The following is a 21,155-nucleotide window of genomic DNA, read 5'->3' on the forward strand; positions in this document are numbered from 1 at the left end:
TTTCATATATAATTCTTTTTAAATTAAACCAATTGATCATATGAATGAACAAATATGAAATTTTGAAAGTTAAATTATCTAAACTTATAGCGTACCTTGAAAGTCTTTGTGTCACCTCTTAATCTAAGGGTTAAGCACAAGATCTCATTGAACATTGATGGATAATCAATTTCTTTAGTAGAATAATTAAAAATGGGAACATCTAATAAGAGTACAAGCTATAAGGTCACAACACGAGCCCAAAAGCTTACTTTTCCATTCTCTAAATATTCCTCCAAAGATGGTATATAACCCATAGCAAGCCACTTTGCTTATTGAAAGTAAGCATCTATGTAAACTTCCCACTGTATTTAAACAATATTCCAAGTTAATATTAATACTTTAAATTGATTAAATTCCTAAGAACAATAGAAAATAATATTCAAAATGAATATTAAATCAAATATCCATAAAAAATTGGGGATGACCCTGCACTACAATGGTTCTTGTCCGCCTAGTGTTAATGTTGGGTTCTAAGTTCAATTCCTATCTGAGCTGGTTTGGATGATGATAAATGGGTGATAGAGGATGGAGTTGGGAGAATGACCAACGAAAAAAGAAAGGATTGTGATGGGTGGGTCAATCGTAGCAGGAGATTGATGGAGATGATTTCCTTTTTTCTCCATCCTTTATAACTAGACAAGTGATATGAAATAAATATCTCTCGTTCACTTGGGTTTGTAGAATAAATTTTTTTTTAATCCATTGTTATTCTATTTCTCACCCTATTTAATTTCTCTTTCATTGAGATTTTTTTCTTCATGGCATTCATTTAGGTCATGATAATTTCCTAGCTTCTTAGATATTGGCATCATTCAAACACCTCATTTGGAGTTGCCTATATTAATGGAGTTCTCAAACTAGATTTATTTTATAATTTTTTATTTAATCTAGTATCAATTTCCTGCCAATCTATTTTATTTGAAGCCACAACACCTTGACCTAAGTACATGGTTATAATTTCTAGTTTCTCAATAGATGTTCTATTTTGTTTTTAACTCTAGATTAGTATAAATTAAATTATTTTAATGGAAGTGCTGGATGTTTTATTTTCATAATAAATTTTTTCATGCTTACTTATTTTTATCATTATAAATAGTCACAAACGAACTAATTGGAACTATAATTTTTATGTGTTTAACAAACCTAGTCAATAAACTAATCGAGTGTTTTTTGCACTCTTAGTAAACTACTAAAAGATTTCTACCATCATTTTATGATTAATGGAACCACTCACACAATAATATTTTTTTATCATCATCTCCTTAGTGGAGGGGTTCGATTACTTCCTCTTAAGAAATTATTCTATTAATATGTGAGGTCATATCAAGGAGTTATTTTTTCTTTATTAACCTACCTAAGAAATATTTTTGTTTATTGTAGTTCAATACCCTCAAGATGGCTAGGAATACCCTAACATTCATTTTAAAGTGTCGCCCTATTGAATTCTACATTAGTAGGAGGAGACACCTCTCCCTCCTCCTAGTGCACTGGCATGTTCTTAGTGATATGATGGGTGATGTACTCCTTACTTTAGTTTTTTTTCTTTGATTCTAGTTTTTAATCAATTATATTTTGGTAGGTCATGCACACCTACCAATTTTGTTTCATTGTAAACCTTCTATTATATACACCTATAATTCCTAGATTAATAAACATATAAGGTTAGAAAGCTAAAATTAAAAAGGAAACAAACTTTGAATAGTAAATAATAAAAATAAAAGGTAAGTCCTAGATCACACTAATACGAAAAGGCCCTCATACTCAATATATGACATCATTTACAATAATTTTTTGCCAACCTAATATAAATAAATGAATGATAAATTTCTAGATTAATACAGTTTTTTATTATCAATAATGATTAACAAGTACAATAAATAATAATAAAAACATTCTCTTTATATACAAGAAAAATAGAGGTCAATAGATCAATAGAGTTGAGAGAAGAGTGGTATTATACATAAGCTATTTTGTAACTTATTTCATATTTGAATGAAGATATACATTTTAAGTTCTCATTTTTTAATAGTTATCATCCTTTTTAATGAATTAATGAGATATAAATAGCCCTGAAGTTGCATTTAAAATTTTTAAACATAGTGAAGTGAATATCTTGATCATTTTCTATACACTTTAATTAATAGAATTTTAATTATACATATCAAAAATAAATATTATAAAACCATACAATTTTACGTGCATAGTCAAGTGTGTCTCTACCTTGAGATTTTTCAGCCTCTTGAGCCATGTCCCTCACACCCTCATCAAATGCTTTGAATGTCAAGTTCATAAATTCTGGAAGTCCTTCCATAGATGTTAAATCCCACCTTTCATAAAGCACAAAATAATATATTAACACAATATTTACATCTATCCTTCTATCAATCAATATATTAATAAATCAGAATATTTGTTATATATTAATATCAATAGAAATATTTTTTAGAAAGTATATGATAAATATGGAGAACTAATCCAATTTCTATCTACCGAATAGAAATTATAATGTATTATCATCAATGTGTTAGTTACTTACATGGAAGCCATGATCCCTACAAAAACAAGTAGAAAATTAGCATGAATATGGTTTAATATATTTATTTATATCACCCCATTTTATGAATATAAGTAAATGAGTACCTTTTAATGGCTTCTATGAATATTTCAAGTTCATCTAAAGTTCCATAAGTGTCATAAATATCATCCAAACAAGTGACAAAGGTAGCCATCTTTGCAAACCCAATTCTAAAAGTAGAATATTTTGGCTCAATACACACTCTAGCTGCCCAAAAATCAAATTCCACATGGCGATGACGACCAAACTCTAGTTTAGCTAGACCAGACTCTGTCTACCATCTAAAACACACACACATCACTATATCAACTTAATTTTTAATCTATTTCAATATAAATTTTATCATAAATAATTTATTCTTCAAACAATTAGAAAATCTTGCATAATATGAATTTTTTACCTTGAGAGAATTTGAAGCTTGCGTTTTTGAATTGATTGGATATCTTCATATATGTCAAGATATGTCCTTGCTTCCAACCTAAGCACATTGGTGTGCCAACAATACTCTAGATTGAATTTTATCTGCTATAACACATAAATTAGAATTACAATCAATAAATGGATTCATAGGCTTAATATGAAGAGAATATTAATGGGTATGGATACCTCTTTTGAAATATTAGTATTATTCATATTCGGTTGATCTTGTTTTAGATATGTTGTAGAAAAGGATTTGGCGTCATCCAAAGTTTGCTCCTTAGGAAATCCAATGAGTGAAGCTCGAAATAAATTTAGAATGCTCCTTAACTCCTCCTCATTTGATTGATTATCTGAGTAAAAAAAGTGTCCATCTTTACTTTTGAATTGTTGCAACATACCTGATATGACAACAAGTTAGAAACAATTTCATCCTTTGTTAATATAACCTAAAGTATATCTAATATCAATGTTTGATACTTTTAAGAAAATGAAATTTAGTGTGTTCATATATTCAATTAATAAGATTGAAAGGTTATTATAGGTAAGGTTATTAGAAACATGATACTAATCCTGAATCTTAAAAACCAAGCAAACCTGTAAACATAGTCAAGATTTTCTTTAATTTCATTGATAGAGACGTTGAAAGGCGTTCTACATCATCCACCATTGAAATTGATAGAGACGATGAAAGGCGTTCTACATCATCCACCATTGTAATTGATAGAGACGTTGATAGAGACGTTGATCGAGACGTTGAAAGTAATTTACGTCATACGAAATGCATTGATTTCCGTTTTATATTCTTACGTTATATTCAGGATTTCCGTAGTCTTCGCATTTCTTACCACGTTCTTTTAATGTCAAAGCAATGCATTGATTTTGTAAGTTCAGGTTATCAACATTTCACATCAACAAGATGTATATGTTATAAATATTTTATTACAAGAGATGTTACAATAAGATTGGAAGTCTTAAGGGGTTTTCATATGAAACTAATTACATGTTCAAATCATAAATTTTTTTTTATAAATTGATAATAATTATATGTTTTTTTATAAATTGATAATAATTATATGAAATAGTTAATGTGATTAAAATAATCTTTATTTGGGTACAATTAGCTTGAAATCCTCCATTCATAGATCACACCACATGTAACTCTTGGCAATGCAATATTGACTATTCGAATGTGCCAAGAGCTTGAGAACCAAAGGAAAGCTGAAGATCTGGTCAAAGACAAAGATCATGAAATCTATAAGCTGAAGCAAGAGATCAGTGCCCTAGCTGCTCAACTCCATCTGAGCAAAGTGGAGAAGGAAGACATGCAAGGAGAACTGAACATAGCCATCTCTGAGAATGCAAACCTAATGGAAACAAATGTTGCTATTTCCAAAGAACTCTCTAAGTCAAAGGAAATACTTGCTAAGTTCAACAAGAGTACTGTTAAGCTAGAGCAAAAGCTTGAATCTGCCAAACTTGTCAAGAACACTGATGGACTTGGTTATTCCGGTCATGAGAAAGGTGAGACCTTTGGTACAAATGTTGGAGCATCGAAGAAACAACTGGCATCAAAGGATAAACGTAAGATAAAAGTTTAAACCTGTTTGCTTTAACTGTCTTAAAGAAGGACATACTACCAATGTGTGTAGGAGCAAAGGTTACAATAATTTTCCTTACTTTATAAACAATGTCCCTAGATCCACTAAGTTCAATGGTAATTGTTATACATACAGCAAGTTTGGGCATAGAGCACCTGAATGCAGGTCTATTATGAACAACACTGGAAGATATCCTCAGAGGACTCAAGGAGTTGGTCCGGAACCTTTTGTGAACTGGAATCACAACTAGTTTAATGTCTTTAATCATCAGTCAGGAAGCGGTGGCTATCAAGTAGCAACCTGATGGAGAGCAAACTATTTGATTTGTCATTATCATGGTCACACTGCTACAACATGCAGGAGGAAGAATGGTAACATGAATAATTGACCTTGGAGTGCACCTGGAATGGTCTGCTATCATTGCAACAAACCGAGTCACATTGCCAGATTCTCCAGACCAAGAAAGAACATATCGGATGACATACCAGTCACTCTAGAAGGAAAGATTGATATCGACACTATTCAAGTAGATATGAATAAAACCTGGAAGAAGAAACCAACGGTGTTGCAAGAAGAACCAATTTCTGCACCTAGTGTGGAAATCACGGAACCGGCGAACTAAGCATCAGAAAAGCTTAGGGGGAGCAAACGGTGAAATGTTTCGAACCCCCGGTTTATACTGGTAAAATACATTAACTGGTATGTGATACCTGTCATTTGGCAGAAGACCAAAAATGGTAACAGGCAATTTAGGTTTTACGCCCTAATGGTGGAGCATTTATTATGGTAGGTGAGGAATATGTTTAAAAGGAATTTTCAAATCATTTCTCACAATCATTTTTCGAGTGAAGAATTTTTTCAAGTGCAGAGTGAAGAAAAAGTGATTTGTGTTGCGATTCAAAGAAATTTTGAAACCCTGAAGAATATTCAGAAGCAAATATCAACTGGTCAAGAGAAGAACTCAAAGCGGTGATTCAGGAACCGATGAAGTGTGAGGCAAAGTGGAATTTCCAAGCCCTAAATTGTCAATTTCTAAAAGGTATTTCTTGAGTTTTATGTTTTATCATGGCTTCCGTATCTCATGATAGTTCTAGTGCAACTGTTGATTCTATGGACTTCATACAACGAAAGTCAAAAAATAATGCCTTGTCTCCAGTATCGGCTGGTGTTATAGTAGAAGAAGGGATTTTCAATTACATAGACTGCAAAATTGAAGACCTAGGGTCTCTTGTGATCCATTCCTAGCTGAGCTTATTCTACAAAAAGAATGAGAAGACTAAACCAAAATTCAGCATTCTGGAAAAGAAGAAACTCCAAAATGCAGTTTACTTTCTTGAAGAATTTTTGGATGATCATATTCGCATTATCCTAAGCAGGGTACATGGTGACAAGATGTACCTAGAGTGGACACATGATATCACACCGGAAGAAATTCATGTCGTCACCGATTTCTGCAATATAGGGGAAGTGCTAGCCCTAAGGAAGGTCAGCAAGGTTGAAATGTCCAAGCTCACCGATTCAGTGAGTGACTCACGTGGCATGATCGTCAACTCAATCATGGATGATCTGGTCAAGTATGCCTGCATGGTGATAGGCTACCGGATGTTCTCTGCTAGCAGAATTAATTGTGTCTCTGATGCAGTGGTAAATGCCGCTTTCAGGATGATCAAGGAGGATGCATCATTTGATCTGTACACCTGTATGCAAAGACAACTTATGTTGAATCTTAAGTCAATCAAATAGGACAATGCACTGAGATTCAAGTTCGGACAACTATTGGTTGGGTTGTTCTTTTACTTCCAAGGCTACTTTCCAGAAGTAGGTGACATTTAGTCGTCTTCCGACCAACTGGTAACAAAACAAATCAAGGAGAGCCTACAAGCAATTGGAGCTGGCTATACGAAAGTGTTGAACAAATACTTTGATGACTTTAGATGCAAGATGAGTCAAAGGATTAAAATATCCGATGATTTGGTCAAAAAGTATGAGGAAGACATTTGCTTCACCATCAAAGTGGATGAATGCATAATGGAGGCTGTTGAGCCCAAACATGAAGAAGTAGAGCCTATGGGCTATGAGGTAATGTATGATATGTTGGACGAGTATGCTTCTACCCTAATCGCCTCACCCCTTGATCCTAAGGAAAAGAGAACTGGCACCTATTTGGAAATGGTTGAACCAGTTGTAGAACCCTTTGAAAAGAAAGGAAAGGTAGTGCCTTTGACATCAACACCAGTTACTGCAGTGGTGGAATGGTGCTTCGGATAGACTAGCCTAGTCTATGCCCTTGGATCCTTTTCTTGGATCACCTAGTGTTCTCTACACACTCTAGCGTATCTAGGACTTCCTTTGCTTGGGGAATCCCCTGACCTTGCCCAATTCCACCCACCAATGAGTTGCAATGCTGCTCCTAAGGTCTCACCTACTCATGAGACTCAAAACCCCTTACTAAGGCTAATAAGGGCTACGCTTGTTCCACACCTTCCAAGGTCTTAGCAAGGTTATATCAGGTCTAATTCATGGTCTTTCCACCCATTCATGTGCCCCCAAGAAGTTTCAAGATTCCAACCCCTTACCGATTTCACTATTTTGTGTTTTTACCTTCAAATAGGGCTACAAGGATTAGGACCAATTAGGCCTCCTACCCGGTCCTTTAGGGCTTCCTCTCACAAACAATGCACCAACTACCCAAAATCCCAAAATGTACTACCATTCATTTGGCAAGGGCTCAAGGATTTATGTGGTTTTGGGCCTCCAAGTGGCCGTACAGTGCCTTGGGCAAATTTTGGGGTTTTTAAGGGTTTTGTGAGGGTTTTTATGGTCTGCCTGGGTCACAGTGGATACTTTGTGTTTTAGCCACCTTGTTTGGATTGGTGGAGGCTCCTCCTTCACACCAATGATTCTTCACTCACTCCTCTGCACCTCCTCCAAAGGGTGCACTCTCCTCTGACCAACCTTGCTTTCGAAGACCTCTGCAATTTGACCTCTCCTAGTCGAGCACTGTCCAGTCTCGCCTAGGAGTGGGCCTTTGTTTGGCCTCCCTGCATTTCCAAGGGCCCTTCTTTCATGGGACTAAAGTATAGGGTCTTCACTTCCATTCCCCATGGTTTCATGGTGAATCCATAATGGCGAATGGAGTTATGACTTCATTTGCACAAACCAGTCCAAACTGGACAGAGACAATGCAATTTACAAACTATTTACGAACACACTCAACCAACAAACAAAAACATAATCTAATTACTCACAATGAAAGTATTTACACCTTATAAGTCAATCCACATAGTTTTTCATGCAAATCAATCCATTAACTTTCTCGGTAGCTTCAATCAAACTGACTAGTAACCACCAAAACAGTCATAGTCAATTCAATTTGCTTGAGCCGTACAATGTCTGGCATCCAACCCATCCAATTAGGGTTTGCAATTACTTATAAAACCTTTTCCTTGATCGATGTGCCAAAATTACTGCTCTCCACGCTTAGTAAAGGTATTTTACCTTTTTTTGGGTGGAAAAGTTGCTTGACAACTTTTTAAAGTTGTCATGCAACTTTTGCATCTTTTGAGCAACTTTGCCATTGTTGCTTTTCATGACTCCTAGGCCTATTTTGGACTATCCTAAGGACATCAACTTTCCAATAAGGCCTAACACACATCCAAGGCACACTCAAACTCTCCTGCACTAGAAAACACAACAAAATCACTAAGGACCTACAACTAGGACCTAGTGAAAAGCAAATGACCTCATGGCCCTTATTACATGTACAATGGCTTCAAAAGAAGCATAACATCAACAAAAAAAAGAAGGAGGGAGAGCTTGGAAGGGTGCCCCTACACCATACTCCCCCTCTGGACACAACTATGAAATAGAAGAAGAGATGAGAGCCGGGTCTATGCCAAGTGTCTTGAACTTGCTGTCCTCCACCTAAGTAGCTTCAGATACTAGTTGCTCTACCCATTTCACTAAGTACTCCATGTAGACCTGGTGTCTAGTAGACTTCTTCAGCCTTGATTCCAATCTCTTCTCTACCATAGGCTTCTTCACTTGAGGTAAGGTATTCACATCCAAGTCTTGTAGTACCTTGGCTTGGTTCTCAGTCTGCCCTGCTATCTCACCTTTGTACATAACCAGATCAAAAACATTAAAGACTGGTGATATAGCTAAATCTGAAGGCAGGTCAACCTTATAAGCGTTCTCACCAAATTTGGCTAGAATTTTACAAGGTCCTACCCTCTTCATCTGCAATTTGGTAGGCTTACCATTTTGCATCCTAGCTTTGCTCAAATGGACCATCACATAGTCACCCACCTTGAACTGTAATTCTCTCCTTTTCTCATCCATTTTGGCTTTCAGCTTTTGAGTGGATTCAAGGATGTCCTTCTTAACTTGCCTTTCGACTTCCTTGATGGTTTGAGTGAAGTCCTCTGCTTGCCCACTCTTCATCTCTAAGGTACCAAGGTCTCTCAACTCACATACTCCCCTTGGATGTTTACCATACACAACCTCAAAGGGACTTCTACCAGTGGTCCTATTCACACTGTCATAATATGCATACTCTTCTTGAGGGATGATTAGGTCCCATGTCTGACCATACTCCTTAGTTAAGCACCTCAACAAATTGCCTAACACCCTCTTGATGACTTCAGTTTGACCATCTGTTTGTGGATGGTAAGTTGACCTAAATGACAAGTTAGTTCCTAGTCTCCTCCATAATGTTTGCCAAAAATGACCCATGAACTTGTTGTCCCTATCTGAAACAATGCTTAAAGGGAGTCCATGAATCCTAACAATCTCTTTGAAGAAGAGATGTGCACCATAGCTAGCATCATGTGTAGTCTTACATGGAATGAAATGACTCATCTTGGAAAATCTATCTACTACCACATAGATGTTGTCCATACCTATTTTATTTTTGGGAAGTCCTACTACAAAGTCCATGCTTATACATTCCCAAGGTCTATTTGGGACCGGTAATGGTTGATAGAGACCAGCATTGCTTGATCCTCCTTTTTCTCTTTGGCATACACCACATTGCTCTATATACCTCTTTACATCTCTTGGCAACTTTGGCCAATAGTAGTACCTCTGTACTAAGTCTAGGGTCTTATTAATCCCAAAGTGTCCACTCAAACTGCCATTATGTTTCTCTTGGATGAGGTTCTCCCTCATGGATCCTCTTGGTACACACACCTAATAACCTTTGAACAAGATACCATTTTGGAGACTGTAATCTGCATACTCACCATGGAAATGGTTCTCAAACTCCTTGCAAACCATGTAAGCTGATGAGAAGTCTTCATCTCCTTCATAGAGGTCTTTGAAACCTTCTATTCCTATGTTCTGCAACTGTAATTCTTGAACTGTCAACAATATTTTGCTTAAGGCATCTACCACCTTGTTAAGTTGCCCCTTCTTATGCTTGATGGTGAAGGTGAAGGATTGGAGGTATTTCATCCATTTCAGATGTCTATTGCTAAGCTTCTCTTTATTTTTAATGTAACTCAATGCCTGCTTGTCTGTGAACACCACAAATTCCATTGGGAGTAGGTAATGCCTCCATTTCTTCAGAGACTACACTAATGCATACAACTCTAGGTCATAGGCTAAGTACTTCTTCTTTGCTTCATTAAGCTTCTCATTGAAAAATGCCACAAGTCTTCCCTCTTGACTCAAAACACCCCCTACTACAATTCCACTTGCATCACACTCCAAAGTGAATAGCTTATCAAACGTAGGTAGGAGTAGGATGGGTTTTGTGGCTACTTCTTGCTTCAACATTTCAAATGCTTTGTCAGCCTGCTAAGTCCATTTAAACTTAGTTTTAAGGCCTCCTTTAATGGTTTCAAGGACTGGTGCACATATGCCACTGAAGTTCCTCACAAACTTCCTATAGAATTGATCTAATCCATGGAAAATCCTAACTTCAGTCCCTATTTTAGGTGCAGGCCAATTCAAGATCGCCTCCACTTTGCTTGGATCCATTTTCAAGGTTCCCTTGGACACCACAAATCCTAAGTAGACCAGCACTTGCTTCAAGAAGTCACACTTCTCTAAGTTGATGCATAACTTCTCCTCATGCAACCTCTCTAAGACTAACCTCAAATGCTCAAGGTGCTCCTCTTTGGTTCTGCTATAGATGAGAATGTCATCTAGGTACACCACCACAAATCTGCCTGTGAAATCCTTCAACAATTCATTCATCAACCTCATGAAGGTACTCAGAGCATTGGTGAGTCCAAATGGCATCACAAGCCATTCATACAACCCTTTTGTGGTCTTGAAAGCAGTCTTCCACTCATCACCATCCTTAATTCTTATCTAGTGATAACCACTTTTAAGGTCTAGCTTGGTAAAATACATAGCCCCTATTGATCTTGCAATCGAGCATCCCCAGTCAGAGCCACTGTTGGGACTCATTAAATTTGAGTCAAATTTTATAGGCCTATTTCAAAATTTTGCTCTACATGTCAAAAATGTATCTAAATAAGTCAGTTTGAATGGCCTAGTTAGAGAGAGGGAAAGTGGAGCCAGTTGATTTTCAGAGGGTAAGGCTCGAGAATTAAGTCCTACACCTTTCATTTGGCTTATTCAGTGATGTGCAACTTTCAGATTTCAGTTTGGATAAGTTTATGAGGTACCTAGTTTGAGGGGTGGGCTAAAAGTGCATTTTAGGCACAAATGCAGATTTTATTGAGTAGCCTAGTTTGAGAGATTATATCTTTTGCCCTATTGATCGTCTTGAAGAAATTAAAAGTCTTAATGAATCCATTTGCTCAGTTTACCAAGTCAAATCCATTTGCAGTTTCTATGTTTTGGCAAGTCCCTGTTTCAACAGCTAGTCAGAGCCCTGTTTCGCACAAGTGTAAAAGTTGCGTCAGTAAGCGTCATGCCATAATGTTTTTTTTGGGATAATGTTGGTATGAATGATGAGCTACGTTTCAAATTTAAAGCCTTCGTCAATCCATTTGATCGGTTTTCAAAAGGGTTCTTTTGGCATCTTTTTCAATCTTTCGTACATTTAGTGCTATATCAGTTAATGTAGCCATTTTTGCGAGCATGCCATTTGCATCCTATTAGTCTTGTGATCGAACTAAGATTTCCAGGTTTTAGTATGTACTTAAAGGTACTTGTGTTTCAAATTTGAGGGTCTACGAAGGTCATTTGATATTTTTGAGAAAGGCATCATGTGTTGCCAGAACATTGACTTTATCAGGTCTGCAGTGTCGACAAAGCCACTTGGCCATTTTTTGCCGATTAATATCTCTTCGCTCATGAATCGTCTTGGGAAACCGTTTGGTAGATTTCATTCTTGTATATCAGAGTACACGCCTGTCAGATGGCGAGATCCAGAAAGGTGTTTTGACAGGTTTGAAAATTGCGTCTTTGCGATTAAATGTGAAAATGTGGCGTAATTCCTTGAATGTTGCAAATTTCAGTTTTATGATCCGAAAATGATGCCGATCATTTCCAGAGGTATGGGTAAGGTTCCTGAAGCATTTTAGAGGTCAGTTGCATGAAAACAAAAATTTTTTTAGTCGGACCCACTTTGGGGCCCGACCTGACTCATGCTCACGCATTATTTTTATTGGCGACTTGGTTCTGCTAAGAGGTTTTATTGCATGGGCCATTGTGAAATTGAGATTTGGTTTTCTTAATGCTTGTTACTAAGATGTCTAAGAGAGTAGCAGGTGTAAAGCATGGTAGTCATCAAAACCTCCAATAGCAAACTCAATTGGTAGACATAAAGCCCAGATAACTTTGTTTCCATTGTTGTGGTGTGAAAAGGCTTTAAACTTCAGAAAGAAAATGCCAGTGCCTCCTCCAGTGTGGTGAATGGCAAAAATTGAAGCTTCAAATATAATGAAATTGGCAGTTCATGTGGTATGTGGAGAGGCATTGAAATAACTTTTAAACAATGCAGATGGCAATTTCTGCAGTCTCTCCTCCCTCACGTGGGTGTATGAAAATCAATGAAATCAAACCAAACAAATGCAATGAAGAATAATTCCCCTCAACGTGGAGTTTGTGCATCATAGAAAACTCAAGCAAAATGTGATTGGCAGGTGTAGTGCCAAATGCCATAACTTGTGACATCTTCCTTGTTGCGTGGAGTGAAAAGAGAGGAGCATTAAACCTTCGGTAAAACTCACTTGCCAACATCTTACCCTCTTGTGTGGAATATCAGGAGATAAACAGCTGCGTAGAAGTTTGGAGGGTTGTTCTGAAGTATTTAGAAGTCAATGATAGTGGCGTCAAAACCAATCCTCCCTCCTCTGCTACGTGGAAGTGGCAAATAATAGTTTTAAAAACATAGCAAATAAATGTAGTGTTCCCCCACTCTCACGTGTCGCCCAAGAGCTCTGCTGTCATGGTGGATGTTGAGAAGAGAGTTGAAAACAAAGGGAGTAAAACGTGAATGGTGAAGGGGATGCAGGGGGATGTAAGGCAAGTGCCCCAGTCTAGCATGGTCTCTTCTCTCCTTCAGCATGAATAAAATAACAAGTCCCTTCCCACATGATTGGTGATAGAGGCCATTGAAAACATTCAAATATGCCATATGCAATAGGAACCCCCTTTGTGTGGCTATTTGGACGCCATATTAATCATATAGCGAATGCATTTGGCAGGTGTAAAGCTAATGTTCACGACCTTGCCAGCATTTTCCCTTCCCTGCGTGGTGTTTGGGCATCAACATTTTAATCAAATGCAAAAATTGCCCTTAAAACCCAAGAGGAAAGCTTCAAAGTGCAATCCCAGGCAAAGTCTTTAGTCCCACATTGGCTGGGCGGGAGTTTTTTTGTGGTATTTATAATAATGAACACACACATCTAATATGTCAAAGCCATCTGGGCTTTTGATGGATGGTTCCGTTGGGTGTCCAAGATGGGCCCACGCACTGGTGAGGATCCTGAGGCAACGGAGGAGGTGACTGAGCAGCGAGCAGGTGGACCCCACACAGGCATGCTTCCCAAGGCAGACTGGGAAAATTTTGTAGAGAATGGTCGGCTTAACCAGTGAGCAGGTCCGAGATGATCGGACGAAGCGCATTGATTCGTAGGCCGAAGGTGTTCGCCGCTTAAGGTCCGTGAAACAGCGAAAAGAGGTAAAGACCCTACAGGTTCGAGATGATCGGATGGCTTGCGCGACTTCGCGAAGGAAAGTTGCTCGTCGGTTAAGGTCCGTGAAATAGCGAAAAGCATCTCCAAAAATGAGAAGGTTTAAGGTCGACCAAGTTCCAAGCAGATCGATAGTGCGTGTGGTTTCGTGAGGCGAAGATGCACAAAACATACCGTCTGCGAAATGGTGAAAGCTAGGTGGCGATCATGTGGCAGGTACAGTCAGTGTCCAGCAGGTAGGTCCCATCCCAGTGGCGATGATGTGGTGCAGAGGTGGCACCTAGGTGGCAATGACGTGGTTCTAAGGTGGTGTACACGTGGCGGGCAAGTGGCAGTGACAAAGCGGATGAGATGGCGGTGATGAGGTTCATTCCAGGTGGCATCCAGTCAACCCCATCGACCAATCAGAGGCTACCATGTGGCAAAGCGTTAGAGCTATAGGGAGCAAAAATCAAATTTAAAATTAGTTAACGATATAGTTTTGACTGTAGAGAAATTTCAAAAATTTAAATGATGTGCACACATGAGGAATTCATTCACTCAGGGCTCCATTTTTGGTCAAAATGGGAAGTATTATATGTTTCCGGAAAGCTCTCAGCGTGAAGAATCAAATCATGTAGTAAATTTTGACAAAGAGAAGATATTTTGGGAGTAGTTTTGATGGGAATGAATTTCAGTTAGAGAGGAGACACCTGGCAATTTCAGTTGCAGATTTGATTTTCTTCCCTCTCCTTCTTATTCCCAATTCTTCTCAGTTGTAAGGGTTCCAGAAATTTGGAGAATGGCTCCATATTTTCATGGCTTCCAATTTTGAGTTTTCTTCAAGATTGTACAAGGTAGGGCTTTTCCTTCAGTAATGGAGTTCAATTCTTGCTATAAGTGCTCTTAGTTGTTGGTTCTTGTGTATGTAAGGCATACATAAATTCACACAGGATTGTCTCTAGATTTGTATTTCCATTTTATCAAATCAGATCCTCAAGGAGGATGAAATTTGTTATCTCAAGGAGATAGTTATGATTGTTTGTAGGGATTCTTCAAGGAATGATTTAAATTTTGTAATAAATCATGAAAAATGGAATATAGTCTCGAGATTTGATGATTTTGTGAATGATCTTAGTAATGCATTTATGCAAGGCATTAATGCATGAATATTTAATAATGAAGATGGATTTGCAATCGAAGCTTTCATTTATAGTTTGATGTATGACTCTGTTGCCCTTGGATAAGGCACTGATCTTGCAATTAAGGGGGTTCTCAAACCAATTTAAAATCCAATCAGAATATCTTTAGTCTATGTTATGTTTTGAAATGTTTCATCTATCTCATGCTCAAACATAGTTGAGTTTTATGTGTAGATCTAGCCCATCTGCAATAAACTACTTGTTTTGGAGCCCTGGTGAGATCTATCTATTTATGTTGATGTTGTCATAGGTGTGTAATAGGTTTAATTCTAAGCATCAAAGGTATACCCGCCTAGGTTTTGCAGAGCCTGAAGAGTAGAAGGATTCATATCCTTGTCATGTTGTCCAAGCCCTGAGGTTCTTCATAGATTGAATTGGCTACTTCATAGATCAATTGCAGGTGTTCTTAGGTTATCACTTTTGGTGAACAATAGGTTCCTTGGAGAAGATCTTAACCATTTGAGGAGATCTTGATGGCACACAAACTGACAATCCCTATGTTTGATGAACCCATCTATGCATTCTAGAAAGTTAAGATACAAGGTTGCTTAATGTCTCTTGGCTTTAAATTTTGGATTTTTGTTACACAAAATAATATTAAGTCGTTGACTAGCATGAACACTCCAAATGAGATCAATTTATTGGAAGACAATGAAAAGGCAACATTTTTTTATGTTTAGTTATCTTTCTAAGACTGAATGAACAAAAGTTGTATCTATAGAATCTGCTCATAAGGTTTGGAATAAATTAGAAAAGACTTATGAAGGAGAAGATACAATTAAACAAGCTAAGTTGCAAAACACTAAAACTAAATATGAATGCTTGTAGATGGATGAAGAAGACAATATAACTAGATACCTACAAAAGATAAATATTGTGGTAAATGAGATCAGAGGTCTTGGTCAAATGTATTGAAATGGATATAATCTTTTTTTTTAGGATGATGGGTGTGAGAGCATAAAAATGTCTAGAACTGTGATTGCAAGGGGAAAGAGGACATGTGGAAATGTTTATCAATTGATAATAGCTAACAGATATTACTTGATGGTCAATAGAGATAGAGAGAGAGGGGGAGAGAGCTTATTTTGTAGTGAGAAAATTAGAACTTAATCAAGAAGATAAAATCCTCAAATAACCACTATAATGTACACAAGAAAGTCTAATTACAATCTTTTACAATTTTGAATTAATATGCTATTAGATTGAAACACGTGGAATCTTTCCATTTAACTCATTTGAATTTCATGAAATATATCTAAACAACATAACTCAGTTTTTTATTTTATTTAAATGAAAATAAAAAACTATCAAGTGTCTAAGATTGCATAGAAAAGAAGAATATAATTTTTAATTCGATTACCTTTTTAAAATTATTAAATGAGAAATTTAAATTTAAATTGGTATCTGGGGATGTTTCATCTCTAACCATCTACTCCTTCCACAATGAAATTTCATCATTGACTCTCTTAAGGCAATTGGCACTATTATGCATGGCTTCCTTACTGACCTCCACCAAACCCTTTAATTTTCTCTTCAATTTTTGAATTTCTTTCTCCATCTTGTCAAATTTCACCTCATGCTCAATCTTCATTGTCTCGATGTCCTTCAAAATTTGTTGGGAAAGAAAATTTTCCCATGTCTTATCTGGTGCAAGAATCTCAGTGAACGTGGCTACGAGATCTTACTATTTCAGAATATTAATTTCCCCAAAGAACCATCAAAAATATTTTTCCTGATACATCTATGATTTCCCCATAAGCAAATCAACATCCTTTTCATTATATTTGTTCTCATTTGGGTCCACATAGAGAGGGATGTCGATCTTTATTTCATTAGCCTCCTTGTCACGAATCAATGCCTTACTAATCTTTTGTTTTTTCAGATTTTATGGTCCCATAATATGGGTCTGCGAAAAGGGGATTTTCTTCTTAGCAGCCCAGCTCAGAGGGGTTTTTCTGCTGCTACTAGTACCAGGGGTGGTGTTTTTTAGGGGACCCTCATCCTCCGAGGGTTTTTGTTTTGAATCCTCTAACACTTGGACATCATTCTAATCCATAGCTTTCCCGCACTCTATATCATCAAACTCCATATCCGACTCATCATGCACCTCCTAGCTCGATTTTTCAGAGAGGGGGAAGGCTTGACCTCATGGGCCTTCACATACTCCATGATTAAGATTATTAAATCCTCATGAAGAATCGGGTTATCCTCATTCTTTGCATGCTTTCTAATAGATAACTCTAGCGACGATAACAAGTAAAACAGAATAGAAATTCTCTTGTCATGTATAAAATGATTCAAAATAGTGAAATGGTAACAAAAAATACTAGCAAAGTGCCCGTCAAGGGTAATGTACGTAATGATGAACTATGACATGTCCACCTAGAGACTCTGAAGGTCCAACCAGTTGTAGCCTCCATCTGGGTTCTTCTTAACCCTGCTCCTTTCACTAATGAATTAATTTATTATATATGTATATATATTGAAACTAAAAAATAAATGAAATTAAGTTTAATTATATGAAATTAAGTTCAATATATATATAAACATAGACGTGGGAAAAAAAATCTTATGAAAATTGCATGGCTATTTATTTCTTAGAGAAACATACACAAGTGTATACAATCATTTGGTACACATAGATGATGAATAAATCATAGTTATTATGATATATTACATATATCAAAGGATACCATTATTTTATTTTATTTTATAAAAGTGAAAAATACCACGAAACTTTATTAATTATATAAAGTTTACAATCTTGGTTCAAAGAGCACCGGTAGGGAAGAACCAGGCAAAGAAAACCTTTGGTCTTGCTCATGCAAAGGACACCATTATTAATAACACATATGTAACCTAATTAAAAATTCACATAGGAACGGGTTCAATCATGGTTTTGGTTATAAGATTCCTTTTCTCAATGCCTGAAACACTAAATCCTGGATGGTCTTTCATCAATTAAATAATTAAGATAGTCCAATGCATCTTCCTCTATAGATCCTGGATGGTCTTTCATATAACAGATTATACATGATATTACTTCTCCACGTTCTGCCTTAGCCTTCAAAAATAATATCATATTTTTCATAAATTTTCATATATAATTCTTTTTAAATCAAACCAATTGATCATATGAATGAACAAATATGAAATTTTGAAAGTTAAATTATCTAAACTTATAGCATACCTTGAAAGTCTTTGTGTCACCTCTTAATCTAAGGGTTAAGCACAAGATCTCATTGAACCTTGATGGATAATCAATATCTTTAATAGAATCATTAAAAATGGGAACATGTAATAAGAGTATAGGCTGTAAGGTCACAACACGAGCCCAAAAGCTTACTTTTCCATTCTCTAAATATTTCTCCAAAGATGGTATATAACCCATAGCAAGCCACTTTGCTTATTGAAAGTAAGCATCTATATAAACTTCCCACTGTATTCAAACAAGATTCCAAGTTAATATTAATACTTTAAATTGATTAAATTCCTAAGAACAATAGAAAATAATATTCAAAATGAATATTCAATCAAATATCCATAAAAAATTGGGGATGACCCTGCACTACAATGGTTCTTGTCCGCCTAGTGTTAATGTTGGGTTCTAAGTTCAATTCCCATCTGAGCTAGTTTGGATGATGTTAAATGGGTGATAGAGGATGGATTTGGAAGAATGACCAACGGAAAAAGAGAGGATTGTGGTGGGTGGGTCAATGGCAGCAGGAGATTGATGGAGATGATTTCCTTTTTTCTCCATCCTTTATAACTAGACAAGTGATATGAAATAAATATCTCTCGTCCACTTGGGTTTGTAGAATAAATATTTTTTTAATCCATTGTTATCCTATTTCTCACCCTATTTAATTTCTCTTTCATTGAGATTTTTTTCTTCATGGCATTCATTTAGGTCATGATAATTTCCTAGCTTCTTAGATATTGGCATCATTCAAACACCTCATTTGGAGTTGCCTATATTAATGGAGTTCTCAAACTAGATTTATTTTATATTTTTTTATTTAATCTAGTATCAATTTCCTGCCAATCTATTTTATTTGAAGCCACAACACCTTGACCTAATTACATGGTTATAATTTCTAGTTTCTCAATAGATGTTCTATTTTGTTTTTAACTCTAGATTAGTATAAATTAAATTATTTTAATGGAAGTGCTGGATGTTTTATTTTCATAATAAATTTTTTCATGCTTACTTATTTTTATCATTATAAATAGTCACAAACGAACTAATTGGAACTATAATTTTTATGTGTTTAACAAACCTAGTCAATAAACTGATCGAGTGTTTTTTGCACTCTTAGTAAACTACTAAAAGAATTCTACCATCATTTTATGATTAATGGAACCACTCACACAATAATATTTTTTTATCATCATATCCTTAGTGGAGGGGTTGGATTACTTCCTCTTAAGAAATTATTCTAGTAATATGTGAGGTCATATCAAGGAGTTATTTTTTCTTTATTAACCTACCTAAGAAATATTGTTGTTTATTGTAGTTCAATACCCTCAAGATGGCTAGGAATACCCTAACATTCATTTTAAAGTTTCACCCTATTGAATTCTACATTAGTAGGAGGAGACACCTCTCCCTCCTCCTAGTGCACTGGCATGTTCTTAGTGATATGATGGGCGATGTACTCCTTACTTTACTTTTTTTTCTTTCATTCTAGTTTTTAATCAATTATATTTTGGTAGGTCATGCACACCTACCAATTTTGTTTCATTGTAAACCTTCTATTATATACACCTATAATTCCAAGATTAATAAACATATAAGGTTAGAAAGATAAATTAAAAAGGAAACAAACTTAGAATAGTAAATAATAAAAATAAAAGGTAAGTCCTAGATCACACTAATACGAAAAGGCCCTCATACTCAATATATGACATCATTTACAATAATTTTTTGCCAACCTAATATAAATAAATGAATGATAAATTTCTAGATTAATACTGTTTTTTATTATCAATAATGATTAACAAGTACAATAAATAATAATAAAAATATTCTCTTTATATACAAGAAAAATAGAGGTCAATAGATCAATAGAATTGAGAGAAGAGTGGTATTATACATAAGCTATTTTGTAACTTATTTCGTATTTGAATGAAGATATACATTTTAAGTTCTCATTTTTTAATAGTTATCATCCTTTTTAATGAATTAATGAGATATAAATAGCCCTGAAGTTGCATTTAAAATTTTTAAACATAGTGAAGTGAATATCTTAATCATTTTCTATACACTTTGATTAATAGAATTTTAATTATACATATCAAAAATAAATATTATAAAACCATACAACTTTACGCGCATAGTCAAGTGTGTCTCTACCTTGAGATTTTTCAGCCTCTTGAGCCATGTCCCTCACACCCTCATCAAATGCTTTGAATGTCAACTTCATAAATTCTGGAAGTCCTTCCATAGATGCTAAATCCCACCTTTCATAAAGCACAAAATAATATATTAACACAATATTTATATCTATCCTTCTATCAATCAATATATTAATAAATCAGAATATTTGTTATATATTAATATCAATAGAAATATTTTTTAGAAAGTATATGATAAATATGGAGAACTAATCCAATTTCTATATACCCAATAGAAATTATAATGTATTATCATCAATGTGTTAGTTACTTACATGGAAGCCATGATCCCTACAAAAACAAGTAGAAAATTAGCATGAATATGGTTTAATATATTTATTTATATCACCCCATTTTATGAATATAAGTAAATGAGTACCTTTTAATGGCTTCTGTGAATATTTCAAGTTCATCTAAAGTTCCATAAGTGTCATAAATATCATCCAAACAAGTGACAAAGGTAGCCATCTTTGCAAACCCAATTCTAAAAGTAGAATATTTTGGCTCAATACACACTCCAACTGCCCAAAAATCAAATTCCACATGGCGATGGCGACCAAACTCTAGTTTAGCTAGACCAGACTCTCTCTACCATCTAAAACACACACACATCACTATATCAACTTAATTTTTAAACTATTTCAATATAAATTTTATCAGAAATAATTTATTCTTCAAACAATTAGAAAATCTTGCATAATATGAATTTTTTACCTTGAGAGAATTTGAAGCTCGCGTTTTTGAATTGATTGGATATCTTCATATATGTCAAGATATGTCCTTGCTTCCAACCTAAGCACATTGGTGTGCCAACGATACTCTAGAT

The 21,155-nt window shown here is 35.6% G+C and overlaps 1 protein-coding gene across 1 annotated transcript; it reads right to left on the reverse strand.

Annotated features, from left to right (window-relative positions):
• Nucleotides 1-244: 244 nt before the first annotated feature.
• Nucleotides 245-20,895, reverse strand: LOC131873721 (alpha pinene synthase, chloroplastic-like). The gene is made up of 3 exons (XM_059216908.1): nt 20,709-20,895; nt 20,257-20,395; nt 245-344 (listed from the first exon to the last, which is right to left on the reverse strand). Exons 1-3 carry the CDS (start codon nt 20,795-20,797, stop codon nt 312-314), a joined length of 261 nt encoding a protein of 86 aa, XP_059072891.1. The 5' UTR covers nt 20,798-20,895; the 3' UTR covers nt 245-311.
• Nucleotides 20,896-21,155: the final 260 nt, after the last annotated feature.

This window comes from Cryptomeria japonica, chromosome 2 (assembly GCF_030272615.1).
Source record: "Cryptomeria japonica chromosome 2, Sugi_1.0, whole genome shotgun sequence".
Classification (NCBI taxonomy): Eukaryota; Viridiplantae; Streptophyta; class Pinopsida; order Cupressales; family Cupressaceae; genus Cryptomeria; species Cryptomeria japonica.

Bases quoted from the DNA above. Each gene is read 5' to 3' on its own strand.
- LOC131873721 (XM_059216908.1), bottom strand. From the start codon at position 20,797: ATGGCTACCTTTGTCACTTGTTTGGATGATATTTATGACACTTATGGA. The intron at 20,396-20,708 runs GTACTCATTTAC...GCTTTATGAAAG, and splicing joins TTCACAGAAGCCATTAAAAG to GTGGGATTTAGCATCTATGG. The intron at 345-20,256 runs GTATGGTTTTAT...GTTTAAATACAG, and splicing joins TTGACTATGCGCGTAAAGTT to TGGGAAGTTTACATAGATGC.